The sequence below is a fragment of the Epinephelus lanceolatus genome, chromosome 18 (genome assembly GCF_041903045.1).
Source record: "Epinephelus lanceolatus isolate andai-2023 chromosome 18, ASM4190304v1, whole genome shotgun sequence".
Taxonomy (NCBI): Eukaryota; Metazoa; Chordata; class Actinopteri; order Perciformes; family Serranidae; genus Epinephelus; species Epinephelus lanceolatus.
This window is the reverse complement of record NC_135751.1, coordinates 24,820,805-24,839,144: the sequence shown is the minus strand read 5'-3', so window position 1 is coordinate 24,839,144 and position 18,340 is coordinate 24,820,805. Positions and strand designations below refer to the sequence as shown.

Sequence of the window (18,340 nt, the reverse complement as noted above, 5' to 3'; positions counted from 1 at the left end):
GACGTTGAAGGGATTTGAGGGTCCTTCAGTAGGGGCTGGAGGGTTGTGGATGTCTAGGGTGGCCTCAAAATCAGGAGACACTTGACAGCCTTTGCCTTGTGACTTTGCACACCTGCGGTGAGTGGCTGTGTTTTGGGGATGAGGTGAATCCCCGGGGATGTGAGGGTAGACTTACTGAGGCACTCTCATCTAATAGACCCCAACAATGTGGTCATTACTGGGGACGATGCCGAATCTTATCCGGATATTGAAGAATGTCTGAGCACCCAGTCCAAACTGAAGCATCACATGTCTCAAAAGCTGACAATTGGTTTTGAAACATGAGATGCTTCATCTGGGAAAAAAATCATCCGTCAAAAATGTCTTAAGGCCAAAGATCTATTAACCATTTCCTAAACAGTCCAACGGGGACTCTTCGCCCATGGCATTCCTTCATCTTGCTAATGAAATTAGAAGAGAGTTCGACTACTTTTTATGATCTGCACTCAAGCCCTTAACGATTCCTCAGAGAGTAGGAGGCACTGAAAAAAAGGAACAATTGAGACAATTGCTGAGCTGCCTCCCCAGAGAGTGAAGTCAGAGTCGAACTGAAGAGATGGATTGTGCTGGGTCGGGATCAGCGTGGGCAGGAGATTGCAGAGTCATGTGCATGATGGAATATCTCACTCAGAAAAATGCTACTCACACATTTTTCCCCCCTTGAGCATGCAGAATATCGGGAGAACATTTCAGCCTTTTGTTTGTTTTTTCTACACGTCGTTTGGAGGCAAGTCACCAAGGCTCCGTTTACTGGGAATAGCTTTGAAACTGAAGCCAAAATCCAGACAAGTCAGGGAGGCCTGGGCTCAGTGTTGGTACATGTGTACATGTGAATTATTTACTTGTCGTCCAGCAGGAAATGAGGAACGATAACAAGCTTGGGAAAGAAAAGCAGAAAAACAAACAGATGGTATCTCATCCCCTCGTTCATTTCTTGCTTTCGCTCCTTCTCCTTTCTTCTCTCGAAGGCAGTCGGCCGTGTCCTACTGTGGACAAATGGCAAAGGACATGCCCCTTTAAAGACAGTGGCAGGAAGTGGAACAATCATTTCAATTACTTTGAATTGGTTCATGACTGTTACTTTAAGTAAGAAGATGGCTAGAGGGGAACTGCATCATTTTTTTTCACATCAAAGGCCCACTTCCATTTCTTATATTAACCCCTACCCCTTGTTTTTGAGCGCCACCTTGCCCTTCAGAACAGTTACAAGGGATAATGGTTGAAATCTTCCACTCTGAAATAGGACCACCCTTCAAGACCCTGATACATCACTGATACATAATTGATTTACATAAAGAAATGCAACAAGAGTAGGCAGACATGGCCAATATGGCGTCTTCTGCTGTGGTGATTTCTCTTACGTGTACTACAGGCATCTTTCTGCATCTGTCTGGATGCTCGTAATTTGTTCACAGCTTAAGTTTCACGCTATTAATCAATCAAACAAGTCATCAAATAAAAATAACACTACTTAATTACCAGGAAATGAGCGATGCTCTGTAGGCTAATGTCAGAAACCCATGTTTCTAACCTACCAGTCAGATATTAGAGGAGCAGTAACAACTGGATTTTAATTATATTATGGGCGTCATATGCAACATATACAACATGGAAATATGTCAAAATGGGGGACTGTCATGTAAAACGAGGTAACATTAGCTTATGTCATGGCCTGTTACAAAGAAAAGGCCTATAATACATTAAAACAACACTAAACTATGACAATGTGATAGTTATCATTTTTATATCTTTAATGGCAGAGAAAATACATTTGTGGGTTTCTCATGTTGCTAGTACAGTCATCTTGCCAATGATTTCTCATAACACTTGGTGTGAAGTGTGCCTCTGAAAAAATCTCCGTTTGGAAGGCCATGTAGCCCTAATGCGGGATTTATACTTCTGTGCTGAATCAACGCTGTATCTACAGCGTACCCTACGCCATAGCCTGACATGCACCTCCCCAGAAGACGCAGATCTCCTATCTATTATTGTAAGCTGAAACCATTTCCCTCCGTGGAAACAAAGTTTTAATTTACTTTAATTTCACAGATAAACAATACATTGTGAAGACAATAAGGCCCAATAAGGTGTGATTTATCCTGGCTTTATATGAGCAGAGGAAATCTCTGCTAATCGCTAGGCTAATTTATACAATGTAAAATGTCATAGACTTGTGCTAATAACGTTAGCATGTTATATCTGTTTGGAAAACGTGTTTAGTATAAGACAGTTGTTTTGTCTGTGAACCTTGTGAGTTGTAATGGAGCCAAATTATGATCTGTTACCTTTGTCAAACGTTGCTGTTGTCCCTGGCTCCATATGAGTAGAGGAAAAGTCTGCTAGCTGCTGGGCTAATTTATACAATGTAAGATGCCACAGCCTTGTGCTAAAAAAATTAGCATGTTGTGTATGTGGGTTTCATAAATGTGAAATTGTCGCTATTAAGTCATGTTTAATGTGTGCTTAAAGTGTGTTTCGAATCAGCTAAACTTAACAGCACTTCACAGAAACCCTGCCGCCAACTAGTGCCTTGGAGGTGTAACTGCAGAGTGACACAGACACACCACCACACAAGTATAAATGCTCATAATGGCGTCGGCCATGTGCGTAAGCTACTACAGCGTAGGATCTGCATAGAGCTGACACACAAGCATAAATCCCGCTTAACACTTCACCCTAACCTCCCAACAAGAAAGAGGACACCCTACCTCTAGACATGAACACGCAACATGGATGGGTGATTGGGACTGGGCCTTAAAGTCTGTTCACAGGCGTTAAGGAGTTCTACAGCATATGTGACGAAAGTTGAACAAAGCCAGCTCCAGAAGGAGCTGCACAAAGTCTAATAAATTTCCTCAAGTGATTTCTTACAAGTCAGCAACAGTCAGGGCTGAAAACTTTACTGTTTATTACATTCCAAACCCCCTTTCACACATGCACTGCAAGTCTGAAATTATCTAGATATCACTCGGAGGAGCTGTGTGTGAGAATGTCTTCTCCGGGTACAAAGTCCATGTAATGTCCAAGTGAGCACATGTGTGAATAGAGCAGGTAATTGTCTGCAGAATTCACCACAAGTGAGTGAGTGTGTGGATGACATTTCTGTTGAAAGCTTGCAGGAAAGTGGAAAAGATTAAACACTCGTGGGTGAAACAGAAGGGTCATTTGCACGAGGACAGCGACGGAATTGTCTGACTGGAGAGACAACAAGATCTGGAACTTCTGTCAGTAATGGTTGATGCCAAAAATCACAGACAAAGTCAAGGAACAGCAAGAGACTCTGTCAGTTACAACCAAGTTACAAACCGGCTATGGGACTGTAGTGTAATCTGCATCACATCCTGCCTGCTGCATGCTCTGCCCAGACGTCAACCCAACACCATAACCAATTTTCCGTATTTCCAGTAGGTGAGAACGTGTCTGACACAGACAATCTCCTGTTGTGTGCTCCATGTATGACAGGGAAACTCTGGACAATGTCTGGACCTGATTCTCTGGACATTCTCTGGACTTCATATAAGAAAAAGGCTCAAGAATGTGATTGGAGTGCAATGCTAAATTGGTGCTCCATAACCGTAACTGACCACCAAGTTATCCTGTCGTCATTATGTAGAAGGACTGAGCCAGACCTTGTGATGATCTTCTGACCCAATTTTTGACCCTCATTCTCCCCCGACACCCCCTCTCATCCCTAACCTTTCAATCCCATCAGCCTCACCACTGCTCAATCACCTGTGACCAGGCCTGGGTGGTGACCTTTGACCAGAGAAGGTCACAATTAGAGCTGAGAATCGGAGCAGCAGAATCAGGGTCCGGGCAGAGATGAGATTCCCCTGGACCTCGAGCTTCAGCCCAGCCAGGCTGAACTCTGGAACGGTCAGGTCGCCACACCCAATATATCTCAATGAGAAAAGAGCTGCTTATCAAAGGCACTGGTCATTAGTGCAGGCGGTTGGGGGTTGATTTTTTTTTCCACACGGGTGTAGGGATCATGGAGGAGGGAGCAGGCAGCGAGAATCAATGGAAGTTGTAGCCTGGTGTTGGCAGGCATTTTAATTAGCCTGGATCTACCCAGACAAGGGATAGAAGGGAGCAGAGATGGCAGCTATGGGAACACAGAGAGCAGAAGAGGAGGACAGGAAACAAAAGAGAGAGAATCAGAGAGAAAGAGAAAGGGGGTGAGGGTCACACGCCCAGGGGCTACGCTCACTGTGCCAGATCTAAATATGCAGCACCAAATAAAACTTCCTCTCATGAGATCATCAGTGGCTGTGTCTGGTTATAGGATGCAACAAATACACATGTAAGCATGCGCACACACACACACACACACACACACACACACACACACACATACCAAATCACTCCCAGACATCTTATCTTGTAAATTTTTGGCAACCGTTATATAAAACTTGGAATTTGGAGGGATGCACTTAAGAAGCCCTCCTGTAAATGAGGAGACATAATGTTCCCATGCTGGGATAAATTCTTTAAAATGAATCCCAGTGGTTCTCAGTTGACTTCACACCACTCGGGAGCGCACTTAAAAAGCAAATGAAAGCATATTAGAGGTCAGTAAAGCTGGCGCAGCATTCCCTCACATTCCTCTTCCTCATCCTGCATGTTCATCGCCTCCTCCACCTCCATCTTTATCCCTTGCTTCCTCTCCGTCTCCTCCTACTCCTCCCCACCAGCCCACTGAGTCTGGCTTCTTATTTGTTTGGACAACAAAATGCACAGGAGTCTCGCACCGAACATACTCCGCTGTGGGAGTAGCTGGAGGTTATAGTAGGGCTGAGCTGCAGTAGCAAAAAAAAAAGGGATGGAGGGAGTGGAGGAGATGGTGCAGTTGGGGTCATTTATCCTCCTGAGTCCCTGCTACTGTTGCTATCCTCCTCTTGTGAAACACTTCTGCTTTGCGCTGCGTGAGTGAAGAGAGGCACAGAGCGAAACACACAACTGAGGCTGTGCTGGCTGTGAACAAAACATGGAAAAACATATGTTTGCACTCATAACAAGAACCACAAAAAACAATGTATAGCCTTGAGGCATTTAAGCAGCCTCTACCACTGCATAAATACTGATCCAAAATGTTTTTTAATGCCACCTTGAGCCTATACAGCTCTGAACTTGTTTGATTGGTCTGTCCAATACCCCTTTTCCCACACAAATTAGGGCGTGTGTGCAGGGTTTTTTTAAACGCAGGAAAACCCATTAAAAATAGACAATAGACAGCTTTCCCATTGCCAGTAGACCAGAGCCATGCACAGGGCTCTACAGTTTTGTTTTTTTTCCCCTGGTGTATCACGTTTGACGTCACAAACAGCTCAGTACACAGTAGAAAGCATCATGGAGGCCAATGAAAATGTTAAGGAGGTGTAATATTCTGTCTAGTTTATGCTCATGTGTTTGTGTTCCTGTTTTATTTTGAAATGTGTTCTCATTGTGCTTAGTGTTTCTTTTACTCCCTGAGTTTTCCCGCCTTTGTTATCATGTGTTTCACCTGTGTCTTGCTCCACTCACCTGTGTGTAGTTAGTAATCAGCCTTTGTGTACTGAAAGCCCAGTGTTTTCCCCATTCAGCTGGCAGATTATCATTGTCGCCTTAGTGTGTTCATGTTCTTCAGCCTTTTCCTGGTGTTTGATTTCTTGGTTTTTGACTCTGCTTGCATTTACGAACTTTGCTTTTTGTGTGATTTCCCTGAACGGACTTTTCTTCCTTAGCTGACTGCCTTCAGGTGATTGACCCCTGACCTCCTAAGTAAAATCTGGATTTGATAAACTGTTGTTGGTGTTTTGTGTTTTCCGCTGTAACTGAGTCCCAGTTTTGTAGTAGATCGTTACAGGTGGTTACTTCTTTCTTTGAATCTCTCACTAATTCAGTCTCTACCTCAAACTCAAAATTCTGAATTATGTTCGAGCACTGCTTGGACGGAGACATGAGGGATTTTGTGCAATGACACACCCGCAAAGGGGTTAAACTTAGTGCATCCACCCCATGGATGTATAAAGAGAAGTGGATGCAACATTGGAGGCGGAGCTATACTCATTCCTATGAAAAAGCTCAGTGGCACAAGCCACAAAAGCTCAGTTTCTACGTAGATCTTCCACTTCATGGGGCCCATAGAGCAGGTGCACTAGAGACATCAGCCAAGCAACTAACTTTCAGCTTAGTTTTTATTTTACTAATTTGATTGTGAATAAAATTATTTAATCATGTGGTTCTTCTTGACCTTAGAAAGTTTATCAGACCAGATGGATCAAATCCTGATGGTCAAATGCATCATTTCGCGGGTGCCCAGTGGCATCACACGACAGACCTGGTTGTTATAATTCCACTTCAGTCAGGAACACTTCAGTCAAAAAAAACTTTACTTCCATTTGCAGTATAATATTTGGCAGTATGGCTCTGTTTTGGGGCCTCTCTGTCTTTCCTCAGGCCTGCGCAGAAAGCCTCTTCCACGCACCTCATGGAAAGCCTAAGGCAGAGAGAGCACACCTCTCTGCCCTTCCATGCGCCTACATGGAAAGCCTTAGGCAGAGACAGCAACAGCAAAGACCCCCCCAGGGACAGAACAGAGCAGCATCAATGACAAACAGAAATGATAAGTCAGACACAGCAAAAGGAGGAGCTGGGGTGGATGCAGGTTGCAGAGGAAGCAGCAACAGTAGGCAGGCCAGAGCAGGTTAAATAGGGCGCTCTGAATGAGATTCACCAACTGGCTGCATAGAAAGGAATCATGTGATCTATCATCTGTCTCCCTTTCATCAATCAGCTGCTCCATCAGTTGATTGGGCTGCTTGAGATCAGCTGATGTAGCTGGGATGTGAGCTGAGCTTGACATCGTGTCCTGCCTGAACTAACGCTTTGCTCAATTTTTGGCTAACATGTAAAATTTCAAAGCCTGGCACTGCTCCCGGGGGCTTGGTCCACCTGGGTGTTGTATTTCCGCCACTGCCGATTGAAGCCATCGGAGCTGGAGCTGATAAATACCTGTGACTAATGCAGTCATTTGTCCCAGGAGCGAATGCTGACTGTAACCTTTCCCATTAAATACAAAAGCCAGATGTGTGTGGGTGGGTATTTTGTCCAGTGGAAAAGGGGCTTAAGTGATCTGCAGTGAAAAAACAACTGGATATTTAACAGAAATGTATGTTTTGTGGAAATAAATTACATCAGCCACAATACTGGATGATCTCCAAGCAACATTTTACAGTCCCTCATGTAAAGGTGAATAAAGCTGAGAAGCTTTAATTATTTTTTCAGGTAGAATTACAACATTAAAAAGTCCTTTTTAATTGGCTGCTGTTGACCATCAGAGCGTTGATGGCTGAGCTTCTTCTAACCTGACGATCATGTTGCTTTGAATGTGAAGATGCAGTTACCTGAACTGATGTTAGCTTAGTTGGCGAAATGTTTTTGGCCTCAGTGTTGCGGGCACAGTGGGACCACAGGAGCTGTGTGATGGATTATGGGACTGTGATAGCATGAAGGACCCAAACACAGAACAGAGTCACTTAAATTAAAAGTTGGTAAAAGAGTGTGTGAACGTGTGTGTGTGTGTGTGTGTGTTTGGTTGGTTGGTTGGCACAGTGTTGTGGTATCAAGGGTTCATCTGACTGCTCATGTGACTGCCAAGTTTTTTCCTTAGGTGGCCCACACAGGATGGCCCAGTAATGGCCCTGCCTAATCAGGCACTTTGGACACACACGTACACGCACATGCATGCACACACACACACACACACACACACACACACACACACACACACGGGTCAGCTCAGGTTGATTTGTCATTCTTATGTTACCAGTGTTATAAAAAAAAAGCTTTCTTTGGGATATGGTGGTTTGATAAAGCAGTCTGAGCTTAAACTCCATTAACTAGCTTTTCCTGTGAATGGAGTCAAATCCACCTGCACAAATTCCATCCACTGATGACCCTTGGTTGTCATGGAGATGCATCTGTTGACATTGGAGCTCAGTACCTGTTATGACTGCATCCAAAGCTCTTTCAGGTTGTCTTTGTTGGACTAAAAGTGAAGCCTGTAAGTCCAATCATGACCTTGGAAACAGTAGTTTGACGAAACAATCACAACTCAAGGTCCACTTATGCCGGGTTCACACTACACAACATTTTTGTCTGTTGCGACGGTCCCTATGTCAGATTACACAATTGTGGGGTCATAAAATCGTGCCGTGACTTGGCCGATAGATATGACAGACAACACGATGCTCCACACCAATTATCCTTGTTGTCTTTCACGACGTGTGTGATGTCATCGGGTTATTCTTGCCCTATTTTTATTATTATTACTATTACTTCAGTCACTGTGTCTGTTCATGTGCTAGCTGAAATGTTGTTGTAGTAACGTAAAAGACAATAAAAGCCTATTTAGAAACCGAAGGGATTCTCTCAACTGAAGTTATAAGGGGCTTTTAATTTGAAACAGATGCAAACAGACGCGATGCATTAACTTTATCAAGGCAAACGGGCGTGGATTAAAAATAGAAATAGAAAAATACAGAGGGACAAATAAATTCTAATGTAGTTTGTTTCAAATGAAGCTGGTAGCCTCTGCAGTTGTGTTTTTATTACTTTATATCCTCCATTATGAAACATAACATTGTTTGCTAGCTTGATGCTAATGGCAGTACTCCCAGGTTGCTAAAGTGTCTCTGCTCTTTGACGCCATAATTTTTCCCTTTTTACTGTGGTAACATCCCTCGTGGTAACCTCAAAAAAGCCCGGTTGTCTACAGCAGCAGATTGCTCTGTGTTCCTATTGGTCAAAGTGACGGCTGTGACGAGAGGAGTCACAAACGACAAAAAGAAAATCAAACACGCTAGACTTTCTATCGGGACGTCCCAGACGGGGCGTCAGTTGTCGTCTACTATGACACACGAGATAAAATAATGGATTACCATGTACCACACATGTTGTCGTTCACGATCCAAGCCGAGCGACACTGTGTCGGGCTGTAATCGGGCAGGTATCGTGTGGTGTGTTCCTGGCATTTTTCTTTTAACAACCCATCCTCCTTTTAGGTCATCTAGAATTACCAGTTTCTCAAGCTGTTTTAAAACATCAGCTGCGTCCTCTTCAAAGATTTATTGATCCACAAAACAACAGGAGAAAATTTTAATTCCCATCAAAGAAATACTTCAAACAAAATGATCGTTCACAAATCAGTTACTCACCCTGTGTTATGTTGAATTCATTCAGAAAACTGTAGAATCCAAAAACAGAGATAATTCTTGGTTAATTGATGTAAAGGTAACCTCATTTCACAACAGCATATCAATGTCAAAACATTTGTTTACAAACTCCCACACAAATCCTGCAGTATAATCCTGTGCTGTGTCTCAAATCGCATACTTCCGTTAGCACACTTCCATGTAGTATACTATGTGCACTATTACTTATTTAGACAGAGTAGTGTTGTCTCAAACCAAACACGGCTGTTGTGCACTCACCGGAAATGACGACCAAAAATTAGCTAGTTAGCAAACTAGCATTAGCATTCGTTAGTGGTGCTTAGTGCAAAAAACACATATATTTGTACAATGCATCGGTCGCACAGTCCTCGGCCGCTATTTCCAGTTTGAAAAGTGGTCCCTCCCCTTCCGCTAAGTCGCCAAGATGGCGACCATTGAGGGCGAGAAGTGTCCATAGTTCCACACTCAACTTCTTTTTTTTTTAAAGAGATTCTTTTTGGCATTTTTTGCCTTTAATTGACAGGACAGTGAAGCGTGAAGGGGAGAGAGAGAGGGGGAGTGACATGCAGCAAAGGGCCACAGGCTGGACTCAAACCCGGGCTGCTGCGGCAACAGCCTTGTACATGGGGCGCCTGCTCTACCACTAAACCACCGACGCCCCCCACACTCATAGTACTCATAGTGCACTGCATTTTTCCATACTTCTCAAGCACTTATGCACTCAAAATATTAAGTGTAAGTACAGAAGTACGCGATTTGAGACACAGCACAAGTCTTATTTACCTCAGTACTCTCTTAACACATGCATTTTTGTATGTATTACTATTTAAAACACTTCTGCAGACCATTAAGGAGCGCTCCAAATGCACACGCTTGCATATGAGTAGCATATGAGAAATGTGACTTTCATGACTGAGTATATGAGATTTGGATTAAATGGCAAGTTTTTTGTGAAAGTTTGTAAATGGATGTTTTAAAAAGTTTTGCAGTGTTGTTGTCTCCTTTTACTTCAGTTAATGAAGAATTTTCTGTTTTTGGATTCTTTGTTCACTGTTGAGGCGTGCGAGAAAAACAGTTTTATTCAGGAATTCAGCATAATACGGTGGGTAATTGATGTGCATATGATCATTTTGTGGGTGACATATTGCTTTAAGAGTCACAGTGGGTCTGCAGTAAAATATGAGTGATGTCGCAGCTCACATTCCTTAGGTCATGTTTTTTATTTTTTTATTTCATTCATTCACATCTACTATTGTTTCAGATCACCTCACTTCCTGCCCCTGTGTGTTTTCCCTCCCTTTTGATGATTTCACCTTTGTGTGATTGTCTGTCCCGCCCTGATTAGCCTCACCTGTGTCTCGTTAGCCCTCCCCTCACCACAGTATTTAGTGTGTGTTCTCTCTCAGTGCCAGTTTGTCCTAGCTCCTTGTGTCTAGTGGTTCAGCCTTTTGTTTTCATTTTGGTTTTAGCCTGTTGATTAAGTCTGTCTCTTCCTCATCCCTACTGGATTTATTTGCCTCCTCTGATAAACCTGTGTACCGAACCCACCTTCTGACCAGTAAAGTCTCCAGAGTCATACGTTTGAGTCCACTCTCACCTGGTTCACCAGTTGTTACGAGTGAAGTCTGAAACTAAACGACAGCTGACAATGTCTAACTTCCGTGAGTGGACTTTCATGCTTGAAATCAAACCCCAAATCCTTGCAGATGGAGGCACAATACTTGTTTCACTGAGCTACAAACCCCAAACCTGTGTGCTTGTGAGTTTATGTGTGTTCTTGTGTATTTCCAAGGTGATAAAGTTGTGTGTGCAAGCTCGTATATGTGTGGGGAGGGGGGTACTAAACTCAATGTCGGCAAGTTGGGGGCGCATTCCTTAGTTGATTTAGTGGGCATTAAGATGAAGAGGAATGTGTCAAAGCTGCAGAGGCTTTAGTCCACTGTGGTGTAAACTGGCTGGGAGGAGCTCTGAGGCTCTCTGACAGCTCCGACTGACGGGTGACTGACACTTGGCTTAATGTGAGAAGGATGGAGAGCAAGGAAGAGTGGAGGGAGACACAGAGTAGAGGGAGCATGGGATGGATAAGAGGTACCTGTAGGGAGAAATGTGAAAAGTGTGATTGAAGAGAACAGTTTAAGGGAGATTAATAGAGATATGATGTTTAGGGGAGGCAGGGTGCAGGCATGAGATAACATAAAGGGTAAGAGAGCGAACTAAGTCCAGTCAGGAGAGGAGGAGAGGATGCCAGAAGTGGGGATAAACGAAGTGAAAAAAATGTGCACAGAGTCACATTCACACGGGGACAAGGAGGGGCTGATCAAGAGAAAATAACGACTCACATCGAGAGGATTTCAGAAGCTTATCTTTATTTGCTCAAGATGGTTTGATAGTTCAAAGAAAGACATACAGAGAGAGAGAATATAGAAATATTCTTTTCATAAGGTCCCATTTTATACAACATCAGTCGCTGGGTCAGGTGTGCAACTTGGACAGATTACAGTAGATCAAAGGAAAGCAACACAAGTATATTTTTTCTTTCTTTTATATATTTATAACATAGAAGTCATGTCTTAAAAACAGCTAAATCAAACATCTGTACTGACCCAACGTTATGAACTCTGAAGTGGTGCAAAAGCTTTCATCTAGTGATTTAACATAGAACAAAATGAGCTTAAAAAAGCATCAGGAAAGACGTGTGAGTGTGTGCGTGTGTGTCTGTGTTGGAGATCCATATAGTCCTGAGACAGTGTAAGCGTATACAGTATGGTTGTGTGTTTCATGTCAGTTAGTGTGTATGTGGACTGATAACACTACCGCTCCTTTGGGATTCCACAGCTCATAGATCAGACTGAACCGTTTCAGGGAATTTGGGACAAAGGGGAATTCTTGAGAAGAAAGCAACTTGTTAGTTAATTTGGCTGGCACATAAAATAAATATTCAAATCTTAACTGCCTTTAACAAAGCCCCCAACTGATAACAGCAGTAAGGTCCACACTTACAGCACTAAAATGAAACATCCAAGAGCTTATTTGTCTTCAAACCTCTACATCTACGTTTTAGGGGGAACAGAGGTCAGTGTAGTGCGGGTCTGATTTGGCCTAGAAATGGCACCGCGCACAGCCAAAGATGGGGGAAAAAAGGCAAACAACAGCCAGCGAAAAAAGAAATGTGTGCTCACTTCCTCCCGCTGTACGTAAACATGACTTTACTTCCTTCTTATTTCCTGAATTCATCCGTACCCTCCATAAATTCATTCAAGTGCAAACTCCATTCTTTGACAGTCTAGAAGCATGCATCATATACAGCTGCCACACTGTATATATGACTCATTTACAGTATATAATGAGCTGAATGATCTCTGTCCTCACTCTGGTTTTTACACTCCTGCATGTTGGTTTTGACATAAAGCTACATGACAGCACAGGTCAAGTCAAAGTGCACAAGATCAAAAGAAAAGAAACACGCAAAATGGAAAAAAAATAATAAAAGAACAAGGCAGGAAATGAGCGCCCTGTAGTTGTGGATGTTAAAACCCATGTCCTTTACCCCGCATCCTCACCTCTTCCCACCCATGGACCCAAACTCTGATGCTGATGCTGCCCACCCCTGCTGGTGGGGCCCAGAGGGGCCGACGTGTCACACAGTGAGGGAGATGAAGCTGTTGTATCTCTGGATGTTCCTCTTGAGGATCTCTGAGCACGGCCCCAGCACACGCTCAAAGCGGGGCCGGTCCAGCTTCACACACTTGAGCGGACCACGAGCGACTACGGTGGCTGCCCTGGGACGGTTCAACAGCAGGGCGATCTCACCTGGATGAGGAGGAAGGGGAGAGAGCAATCAAAATCAAATGTTTAAACATTTGAAATTCTATCAGTAATGTATCCCTGTGTAATAGATAATTTTAATGCATTCTATAAATTTGCAATGCAGTTGCGAGAAGCAGCAAATCTGTTTCTGGCACACAGTAAACTGACCCCAAAACAGCAAGAAGTTGTGGAAAAATGCTGTATGCCAAAAGAAAGCAACGCACTGGAGAAAAAGATCAAGGTTGTTTTTATATTAGGTACAAATGATTTGTACCATGCCTGAGTACAATTGGCTCTGTCTCCACTCCCCTGCTGCTCCGCTTTCACATTAGTAATGCTGTTCTGTACCTGAATAAACCTGCCTCGTCATCTATGGGACATTTTTGTTCTTCTACAGTGTAGGAAAAGGTGCCACAGACAGACACCTCTGGTCCAGAGCAGCCAGCTGAAACTCTGCTCCTGGCTAGAGGAGGAGCCGCTTGAGACAGTTTAAAAACCGCTTAAAAACTCCTTGTAGTCACGTTACATAGCAGTCCACTTCCTGTTTTGGTGCAGCTGGAGTTCACACTTGATTCGTACAGTACCAGAGTACAAATGAACTGCACATGAGACCACCTTTTTGGGTAGACTCAAGAACAGATCGACGTATGGTGCCTGTGCTTGCAGTGTTCACACTAATCAAACGAACTGGACTTTGGGGTCAAGTGTACTCAGGTACGAGCCTGGGTCCCTGATGCGAAAGCCTGCTGATGCTGAGACTGTTCATTGGATGACAGTTTGCTTTTATTCCGAGCATTTTCACTCAAATTCTGATCTCTCGCATTTAAAAATAGATGGAAATCTACTTTGCTTCGAATTTGTCAGGCAAAATGCCAAAAAAGGTGGTTCAAGCTTCTCAAATGTTGATATTTGCTACTTTGCTTTGTCTCTTGAGCCCAGTTCAGACCAAAGATTCGTGACGAGACGAGTTGAAAAAGGCAACTACTTGCAATGCAACGTTCTATAAACCTTCCGGTTCACACCAATGCTACTAGATGACACAAAAACTAACTACCTAACTACTACTACTACTTACTTATACATTCACAATTTATATTTACAATGCTAAATATCAGGTATATTTTTTGACCGACTCACCAAAGTAGTCAGAGGGTCCGAGGCGTCCAACCTCTACGTACTCCTCGTTGTCAGACCTACGCTGCAGAACAGAGGCTATTCCCTGGAGACAGAAAAGAAAAGGAGGGTTGGAGGAAAGAAAGGAGAGACAAGAGAAAGAGCAGGATGAGAGGGAGAGAAACAAAAGGAGGAGGGGGTGTTGGTGAAAAAGGGGGAGAGACGGAGGAAAGGAGGGGGGTGGGAGGGAAAAGGAGGAGTTATTTAGCGAGGGGCTGAAAATCGTCAGGAGGATTAAGCCGAGGAGAAATTCCTTTGCTTTATAAGAACACAGGTGCACGGGATTTAGCCCACTTTCCTGTGGGACGGACACCTGTTCTGTGGTGCGCGTATGAAGCAGATATTCCAACGGGGTGCGTGATACAAATTCTGATTGGTTCTGCTTTATTTCCTCCAGAGTGTAATAAATACAAACATCTAAGCCCGGTTAGAGGCTGAATTGACTCCTCAGTGTCTCCGTCACATAATCCCGTTTATCAGCACTGACCCACAAAATGGAAACAACGGTATTGTCCAAGACTAAAAAGCTCCAATATAGTCTCCCTAAATGACCCTAGAACACTAACACACCCCAAAACTTGCTCCAACAGCATATCGCTAACCCACATAGCCTAATTGCGCATTTCCAGACACACACAACTAGGCAACGATAACAGGCAACACAGACACAGATGGATTCAGGGTGAAACACAGACTCGCACGCAAATGCACATACACACATGCAGTGAGAAAATCAACAGCTGATGTCTGCTGGACAGACTAACTGGACTCCACGACCAACCTCGCTACGCATATTACCATCACCCCGCTGGTTGCTGTTGTGCGAGTGAGTGTGTGAGTCATCTAAAAAGTATAACACAGGAAATTTGATTTCCGTTCACTCTGCCCAACAGATGATAGCGGTTCATGCTGTCATATCTTGCAGCTGTTGACAAACTGTGTGTGTGAATGAGTGTATCCTTGAGTATTTATCTTTGCATCTGAGCTACCCACTAAGTGTTTGGAGCCCCGTATGCCTACATTAACATGTAACCTCCACACACTTGACAACACATTTCTCAAAAGCATGACTTTTTGTGTGGGGCGGAGCATGTGTCTGGCATGCGTATGTTTAGACAGAGGTAGAATATGTGTTTTAAATGTCGATGTCTAGACATTTACATGCACTCAAGTTCAGCTGTTAATTGGTAGCAGGTAAGAAATCAGTGGGGGAACTTCCCAGCTTGTCTTGGACCGCGTCATAAAGCAGACTTGACCGTTCCAGCACTCTCCCTCTAATCCTTCTCTGCTCTCTCTGCTCCGTCTGCTGACCAGGCTAATAATGCTAAATATGAATATAATGAGCTTTAATGAGAACCCCAAAACGGCCAGCTCTTTACTGCGGGCACACAAAGGTGAGACTGTATTTCAGTGAAAGGGATATGTGTGTGACTTAGTGAGCTTGTGCTTGAAATGAACTGTGGAGAAGTGGGGGATACTGCTCAAGTAAGTGAGGCACAGCGTGTGAGAGATGACCAAACTGTCCCGTAATGATCATCACACACACACAGAGGAAAGTTCGTAGTGATACTGTAGCTGAGCTTTGCTGAAGGTGATATTGAGTGTTGGGGACTGGCTGACAAGTTCACGTAGAATCACTCCGTACAAATGATAAGAGGTTATCAGTGTTTTCTTACTACTTCTTTCTTATGTCAGAAAATGACAAGTACTATCATGAGTATTGCTATAACAGTCCTTGGTGCTAACCTTGACACTGCAAAATATGCATGCCTCGGTAAAAATGGCACTTCAGTCAGGAACAATTTAGTCATAGAAAACTTTATTTCCATTTGCAGTATTATATTTGGTGGTATGGCTCTGTTCTGGGGCTTCTCTGCCTTTCCTAAGCCTACGCAGAAAGCCTCTTCCACGTGCCTCTCTGCCCTTCCATGTGCAATCAAGGAAAGCCTGAGGCAGAGAGCACATATCTCTCTGCCCTTCCATACGCCTACATGGAAAGCCTGAGGCAGGGAGAGCAGCAGCAAAGACCCCCGGGAACAGAACAGAGCAGCATCAATGACATGGAAAGTCAGACACAGCATGAAAAGGAGGAACTGGGGTGGAGGCGGGTTGCAAAGTGGCTTGCAGAGGAAGCAGCAACAGTAGGCAGGCCAGAGCAGTTTAAATACGGCGCCCTGAATGAGATTTGCCAATTTGTTGTATAGACAGGAATCATGTGATCTATCGCTGACTCTTTTTCATCAATCAGCTGCTAACTCAGTTGGTTGGCTGTTTGAGATCAGCTGATGTAGTTGGGATGTGAGCTGAGCTTAACATTGTGTCCTGCCCGAACTAACGCTTTGCTCAGTTTTTGGGGGCAGCTGTGTCTCAGTAAACAGAGCGGGTCATCCACTAATTGAAAGATACATGGTTCAGTCCCCGGCTCCTCCAGTCCGCATGTCAAAGTATCCTTGGGCAAGATTCTGTACCCCAAATTGCTCCTTATGGCTATGCCATCGGTGTGTGAGTGTGTATAAAACCGAGTAGCAGGTGGTATCATGTGTGGTCAAAAACATGTTTTGTGAGGTCATAGTGACCTTGACCTTTGAAAACTATAATCAAATTAATTCATCCCTGAGTCCAATTGGACCTTTGTGCCAAATTTCAAGAAATTCCCTCAAGGCGTTCTTGAGATATTGCGTTCACAAGAATGCAACGGAAGTACGGATGTATGGACAACCTGAAAACCCGCGTTTTTGTTTTGTTTTGTTTTGCTTTTTCTACTTAACTTGTGACTTTAATCTCAGAAAATACCCAAGTTTTTTTTCTCGGAAATGTATGACTTCAATCCCAAAGTTTTTTTCTCTAAATATTACCCCTCTCCCATCACTGGATTTTATTTATCTTTTACAATACGATGGTAAAAAACTGGTATTCTGGCCTGTGGAAGTATGTCCCTGTGGGAAAATTCTAGCACATACTAGCTTTATAAAGACCTTTTTTTCTGATGTAACACAGCACTTTTAGTTGGACTTTTATGGTATACACAAAAAATATTTGCACAACATTAGAGTGAGTTAGCGGTGAGTGTTACTTGGAAAGTGTGCATAATGGTGTGTGGTTTTAGTGGGTTTTAGTTTGATTGGACAAGCTTGACAGGCGCTGAGGTTTGCGGCCAAAATCCCAATCACTTGGTGACTGCATGAAATGTGTCTGATTCGGCCTAATGATTAAAGATTAGCCAGTCTCAGTAGCTGAAATGATCTCCCAGGACAGATATCTGAACTGCCCTGAGCACGAGGCAGGAGTCAGGTTATTTCCTGTGTCAGCTGCCCTGGGTTCTGATACTGCTCCAGACTGCTGCCTAACTCCTTATGAGCAGCAGCAGCAGCAGCAGCAGCAGCAGCAGCAGAAAAAAGGCTGGTGTTTCACAGTTTGCTTTTGTGGCTGACTAACATGCTGCTATGCTGACCAGTGAGTCTTTTCATTGCATATGGGATGGCATTAAAACCACAATGTGGACACACAGGAACACAGAAATGAAATGTTTAAAAAGAACTCCCCACAGACGAGGAAGCAACACTATCATGTTTAGTACAACATATACCCCCCAAGTGTCACAAACTGGGTTCTATTATTAAAAAACATTGGTACATATTATCATCAGACCCAACAGTATCCATGGATTTAAAAGAGCCACAATTCATAGTTTACCGAAGAGGACGTAATCTTAAACCCCATTTCCACCAAACACTTTCGGTATGGTACCTTTGGAACCAAGGCCCAATCCCATTTCTACCCCTTAAATCTTCCACTTGGTATTGAGATAACCCTTGATGAGGGAAGTGAGAAATATTAGGGTAGAGATCTTTCCCTAAGAAATGAGACACCACTTTGGCCGACGTGCAGGCATATGTCACGTGAAGTAGCGATGCAAGATACCGGTAGTCGTTCAAGTTTGAAAATGCCGGCTCCAACGCTTGTGTTGTGGCGTGTGCTATGTTTATTCTTCTCCGTCTGATCAATCAACAGAGAAGAAATGCTGAAAACAGGAGGCTCCTACGACGTCTTCTAGTTCTGACTGATTTTGTTCAGGTAAGTCAATCTGTTTAAATATTTTGACGCTG

General features: G+C 43.6%; 1 protein-coding gene across 2 annotated transcripts in view; it reads right to left on the bottom strand.

The window, feature by feature from the left end:
* Positions 1-11,603: 11,603 nt before the first annotated feature.
* Positions 11,604-18,340, bottom strand: part of prkar1b (protein kinase, cAMP-dependent, regulatory, type I, beta) — a 110,350-nt gene continuing 103,613 nt past the window's right edge. For both annotated transcript variants that reach the window (XM_033645293.2, XM_033645294.2), the window contains 2 exons: positions 14,199-14,280; positions 11,604-13,064 (listed from right to left, as the gene is read on the bottom strand). In XM_033645293.2, coding sequence (XP_033501184.1) covers positions 12,892-13,064; positions 14,199-14,280 — 255 coding nt within the window. In that variant the 3' untranslated portion in view covers positions 11,604-12,891. The remainder of the gene's footprint in view (positions 13,065-14,198; positions 14,281-18,340) is intronic.